Source organism: Austrofundulus limnaeus, unplaced genomic scaffold, assembly GCF_001266775.1.
Source record: "Austrofundulus limnaeus strain Quisiro unplaced genomic scaffold, Austrofundulus_limnaeus-1.0 Scaffold207, whole genome shotgun sequence".
NCBI classification, from domain to species: domain Eukaryota; kingdom Metazoa; phylum Chordata; class Actinopteri; order Cyprinodontiformes; family Rivulidae; genus Austrofundulus; species Austrofundulus limnaeus.
Genome location: NW_013952609.1, coordinates 892,200 through 898,567, shown reverse-complemented (window position 1 = coordinate 898,567; position 6,368 = coordinate 892,200). Strand labels below are relative to the sequence as shown.

General features: G+C 40.0%; 1 protein-coding gene and 1 long non-coding RNA gene across 2 annotated transcripts in view; one reads left to right on the top strand and one right to left on the bottom strand.

Moving 5' to 3' along the window:
* Window positions 1-6,368, bottom strand: part of LOC106524963 (uncharacterized) — a 15,597-nt gene that overhangs the window by 2,745 nt on the left and 6,484 nt on the right. The window lies entirely within an intron of this gene.
* The window catches only part of meox2a (mesenchyme homeobox 2a), a 15,619-nt gene that overhangs the window by 6,446 nt on the left and 2,805 nt on the right, over window positions 1-6,368 (top strand). The window contains exon 2 of the mRNA XM_014019017.1: window positions 995-1,167. Coding sequence (XP_013874471.1) covers window positions 995-1,167 — 173 coding nt within the window. The remainder of the gene's footprint in view (window positions 1-994; window positions 1,168-6,368) is intronic.

Below are 6,368 nucleotides of genomic sequence, written 5' to 3'. Positions count from 1 at the left end.
ATACGACAGCTGCTATCATATATTGTGACTTCACTATAGCTTGGTGATTAGTAGAAATATTTGTTCAAAAACTGTTTCCACTCATTGTTTACATGAATAAAAACAATTTAAAAAATCAACAATCAGCAGATGCAGTTTTTTAAATAAATATTGTTTTTCTTTTTTTCTTTTCTTTTTTTGCGTATGTGTCTTCAGCCTCTGATCAAACGCTACACTTTTGGCGTAACATATTCTTCTTTGTGCCCAAGTTCGGCCAGGTTCTGTTGTAGAACCGCAATGGCGCCCCCTCTGGTCACAATATATGGTGTAACACCTGTACTGCATCTAAGCCAGTTTACAGATATTAAGCTAAAATTTGGTGTGGTTGTAGGTCAGAGTCATACCCAACAKAGATCAGATGCATTTTGCTTGAGATTTCAAATAATGTTTATAAAGTTTGACCAAAATGGGTGTAGCTGTGTCACTTTTCAACATAAAACTACCTGGGAGTTTGGCAGGGGGTCACACGCATTTAAATATACATTTTACGAGTATTTATTGCTTCACTGACTGCACAACAAAAGGCTGAAAAAGAGAAAGAATTTTCCAAATATAAYGCTTCAGCTTTACTGTGTCTTTGTTCCGAGCTTGCTAATAAAGTTACAGCAGCAGCTTTCTCTTAAACAAAGACAAATTAAATCCATGTTGGCGATATAAAAGCCAGCATATTGTAAGAGAGCAGCAGCTGCAGTCAGACCTGTTCCCGCCCACAAGTCCTTCCATCCACTTAAAGTATTCATAAACAACGCCTGAACAGTAAAACGTGACTGACAGCTCTCATTGTTTCTCCCACCTTTGTTTTTTTTCCCTCCTTCTTCCCCCCGCAGACTTGCACCTGCCACATGGTGTTTTTCTTATTGTTTTTCTTTTCTTTTTCTTTCTTTTTTTTTCATTTTCCCTGCGTATAAATCTGCCCCGAGCGCAGCAGAAACCTGTGTGTGGTGTTTGGTTTCAGAGTCCCAGGATGGGAATTACAAGCCAGACGTGAGCAGCAAGCCCAGGAAGGAGCGGACGGCGTTCACCAAGGAGCAGATCCGAGAGCTGGAGGCCGAGTTCGCTCACCACAACTACCTAACCAGGCTGAGGCGCTACGAGATCGCCGTCAACCTCGACCTCACTGAAAGACAAGTACGTCCCTCTGAGTTCAGACTGAGCCCTCGATTAGCACATTAATGCCCTGTTGTGAAAACAGAAGCACCCTCAGGACCTTCGCTACTGTGTTTTCTTGGCTATTGTGCTCCAGATGTGTCCGCGTCACACTGTTCCAGATGTTCCTGTCTATTCTTACAGCCACGACAGGGAAAGACGGGTTGGAGGAAGTGCTGTCTAGCAAGTCACTTCCTCTTTCCCACTGCTCCTGCTTCTTTCTACAAATGGGTCTGGGAGCGTGGGCCGCTCGCTGTAAAAAGCAGACATGTGAAATGAAGAACAGAAATGGTTCGGGGGAAGAAAGAAGCATAAACCTTGGTGCCCTGACACGCTAAGCTGTAGCTCACACCTGATTAACGTAATAATAATGATAATAATAATAATAAGTTTTGTTTTCTGACAGAATAGATTAAATGTAAGACAGGCTGGAGTTGGTATGTTTCAGGCGACTCCTCTGAGTTTTATCAGTGTGCATTGCCAATACAATGCACACTATTGTTTTCCAGTTTCTCTTTATTATTCAACTTATTCCGTCTTCTTCCTCGTCGCCACGCTACTCCTCCTGCATACTTTGCCCTAGAGCTGCCATTGTAATTTCTATCTGTAAAGGTCCTGTGCCAAATGATTGCTATGCCTTCTGGTGCCTGTACAACTTGTACTTTTTGAAATATTAATGTTTAAACTTTATTCCCAAATTCATATAATGGGAGTCAATGGGGCCTTGTAATGGTCCAATACTGCCCCATGCTGGACTCAACTTGTTACTTCTCCATACTTTAATAATATTTAATCTCAATTGTTCAGTGTTTACAATACTAATATCATTGTATTTTGATATTTTACTATAATATTGTCTTAATACTGCTCTATTGTTGTAATATTATGCAGTTTAGTGTCAATAATTGTATTGGCAATGTGGCCTCTTTCTGCACACATACAAACCAACCCCTGCCACCACCTTCTGCCACAACTCCATTGGTCTAATGGTCTATGTCATGGACTTTCATGTTGGAGATCAGGGTTCAAAACCTGGCTAATGTAACTTTAAGAAAAAAATCTCTTCAAACTTTATATTGTCGCACAATTACAGTACCTTCATTCAAAACACCTGCTGACATGACAGGCACAAGCTGGTATAGAAAACACATTTGAACTTGGTCAAAGTTCATTCTGCAAGTCCAATGCTGCAGGCAATGACATGCTACGTGGCAATGCACACTTGTTTTTACATCGTAAAAACCCATGTCTAGTATCAGCCTGGAGTTTGTTTTTTCACTCCTAATTTGTCACATTTTGACTCTCACTCAAGTGTTTTCTGGGCCATCTTTCTATAAACAGCCACTTTTTTTCCCTTTTCAAAACAAACAGAAGGATGAAGGATGCTCTAGTCAGTGTGCATTGCCAATGCAATGCACACTATTGTGATTCCTTTCCCATCCAAGTGATCTCAACTTTGCCATGCTTCTCCTCCTGCATACTTTGTCCTAGAGCTGCCATTGTAATTTATATCTGTAAAGCTCCTGTGCCAAATGATGGCTATGCCTTTTGGTGCCTGTAAAAATTATAGTTTATGAAATATTAATGTTTATTAAATTAAAATGGCAGTCAATGGAGCCTTGTATTGGTCCAATACTGCCCCAAGCTGTACTCAACTTGGTACTGCACCATAGTTTAATATTTCAACTCAGTAGTTCAGTGTTTACAATACTAACATGATTGTATTTTGATGTTTTACTATAATATTGTCTTAATACTGCTCTATTGCTGTAATATATTGCAGTTTAGTGTCAACAATTGCATTGGCAATACAGCCTCTTTCAGCACACATACAAACCTACCACTGGGAGTACCTACTGGAGCAGCTCCTATAGCCTCATGGTGAACACTGTGGGCTTTCATGCTGGACATCAGGTTTCAATCCCAGCCATGAACAAACTATTTCATTAAAACTAAATATTTTCACATTGTCATATTGTCACACAATCACACTAATTACACACACCTGCTAACTTGACAGGCACAAGCTGGTATAGATAATACATTTGAACTTGGTCACAGTTCCTTCTGCAAGTGAACTGCTGCAGGRAAAGACATGCTACATGGCAATGCACACTTGTTTTTACATCGTAAAAACCCATGTCTAGTCTAGACTTCATATTGTTAGGTTTTTTTTATTTTTGCAGCAGCTGCTGAGATGAATGTATTTTCATGCAAAAACTGACGAGTTATTTTGCTAATAAAACAGCTGGGTCATAGGTTGGTTTGGTTTGAACAAATGTTGGACCCTGGGTCAGAGCTGATGATTCTGTCATTTTAAGACCAAACAGGACCTAACTGGACCTCTGCTTTAGGATGTGATAAGTAGAYTTAAGACATAAAATTAGAAATTACTTTAACGATTGAGATCTCAGCCTCTGTGGAGTGAAGGTCTGCATGTGTTCAGTCCTTTAAACGGGGCAGTTAATTTAAAATCCACTCTTTTAGTGGTTAAATACATTTCGTTGTGGACTTAGAGTATCTAAAAGTGCAGAAAAGTTGAATTTAGTCTCTGCTGGTGCTGTGTAGATATCTTTATATTCTGGTTAACTCAATTTTTTTTACCTGTTCAGTCTTTTTTGTAGTTTCTATGATGTTTTCTGAACTATCACATTAAATTATTTGTGACAGATTTGCCTCTGGTTCTGGGTCAGACTCTGGTTCTGGGTCAGACTCTGGTTCTGGGTCAGACTCTGGCTCTGGGTCAGACTCTGGTTCTAGGTCAGACTCTGGTTCTGGGTCAGACTCTGGTTCTGGGTCAGACTCTGGCTCCAATATGTAAGGCTGGTCGGACAAGTCTTCCTTTGTCTTTTAATTCATTAACAAATAAAATGTTTCTGTGCTGCTATATAGTCACAAACCCCTCCATCAAACTAGAATGGACCAGTCTGGAAGCTGGAGGGTTGCAGGGTGTAAAGCGCTTCATTTGGATTTAAAGAGACAGCCTCAAAATGAGTTTATCTGCACKATAGAAAAGGGTGAAAGAGGGGCTTGTGGAGTTACAATAAGGAGGAATTCAGATCAAGGCATTCAGTTCCACTTTATATAGACCCCATGAAGGATTTAAATGTGAAAAAGAAAGATTTAAAAGCATGACAGGTCTCCTGTAAYAAGTTAACTAGACAAAGTTATTAAAAAACGTTGAATTCTAAATGCAACTGCTTAAATCACAGAGATAACGAAGCTTAAAAACACAAACTGCTGGTTGTGATACTGCATCACGAAGATCTTTGGTCAAACTACAGAACAAACATCCAAGATTATCTTTAAGACGTTTCACAGATTCCTGAGAGCGCCCCTAGTGGCAGCAACATGATATGAAACCCAGCAGTGGAACTAGGTGGGAGTGAAAAGGGTTTGAAAAGGCATAAAACCAAGTCATTGTGGGGCTAGAACAGGGTTGTTTTTGTGAGACTTCTAACATCAAGTACACATTGCAAGAAGAAATCAGGAGTTTCGTTTCAAAAACTCAAAAACAATTTTGCCTGTCGGGGGATAAAACAGACTGTTTTAATGGCTCTGAAAGCACCTAAAAAAGTAAGATTTGAAAAATGTCAGCGGCATCATGAACCATCTGAGCAATGATCTGCATTTGGTTCAAAGTTTTAAGGTGAAAAAAGTCAAAATAAATCAAATTTCTCCTGTAGTCCATGAAACAACCAAACCCAGACTTTACCATCCTGCAGTCTGCTCCAAGAACASCTGCCATTATTCATTCAGTGGAATCCAAAATGTGTATTTCTTTAAGCTCTTGCCGCGTAGATTGTGTGCTATCTCGATTTTTGTCAGAGAAAATATACAGCAGGAGATAGTGAGGTAAATATTGGCAGTAAAATCCCGCTGTCCAACGGGACGTGATTTATGCCATGAGACACTGTTTGGAGAAATCCGATGAAAGTTTAATGTGTTTGTGGAAACTGGACCATTTTGAAAGATGGCAGCAGTGGAGCATCAGGCTGAAACGTTTTACATGTTTGGAGTTGAGCCAGATTAAATCCTGARCAAAGGTGGGTAAAACTCACCTGTTGATTACGATTCTGTAGTTTGGTAAATGTTAGCATTTATSTGCTGTGGCTCTTGCTCCTCCGCTACTTTCAGAATGTGATGTGAGCCTTATCGCGGCGGACTCTTCTGTTTGACACAAACGGTTGTGCTGCTCGTTGACGAACCTGACCATGTGACCACCTGACTCTCTTGGAATAACACAGCCCAAAAATAAAACCCACCTACGTCTGCGTCTGTGTCGACCCCGTTCCCCTGAAGCCTCTGCTGCTGCTTGACGTGTAAACTGTTTTAAGCAACAGCTCAATCATCAGTCTGAGGGACTGAAATTTAACCGAGGCTGCTGKGTCAGGGGAAACAGGTAGACGCCAAGCGGCAGATGGAGCAGCACATTCATGAACATGTGCTGTTGTTGACACAACTCCAAAACAAGATTAGTGTACATTTTGTTTTTTTGTTTTTTACCTTCTCGGCAGAGGGATAGTTATTTTTARGAGGGATTGCATGGAGTACTTTTGCTCAATCAATATCTTACCTACAGCGTAAAGCAATCAGTTTGGAGAATCATGAAAATTTAAGCAAGAAAAAAAAAAAAACAACAACTTGGGAATAAATAATCAAGAACAACATTCTTGTTTCTGTCCTCTGCTGATCAGCACTGAGTTCTGACAAGGGGCGGAGCCAGAGGGTTGACTGGGGTGGCCAGTGCCCCTCCCCTGAAACTTGATTGGTCAACCCAGGTGCCACCCCCAAATAATTGACTAGGGCAGGMGTGCRCAAACATTTTACTCCAAAWGGGCCAAAAGGAAAATCTGTCCGAGGGCTGTGGGCCAAATGCAATCATATAAGGCTTTTTAGTAAAGTCCTTTTTATTTTTTGTGATTAAGCTAGCGCTTGGAGAAAGTTTGACGTACGCTTAGGGAGCAAAGGCTCATGGGACATTTCATAAATTCTTAAAATCTGAATATTTCTGGTCTTATAAAGTGTGTAGATTTACATGTGTTTAAATCTAATCTAAGTGCATCTAGTTGTATTTTATGTAGGGCTGTCAAATGATTAATATTTTTAATCTGATTAATCCCAAAGTAGCTGTGAATTAATCATGATTAATCTTAAATTTAATATACATTTCTATTGCATAT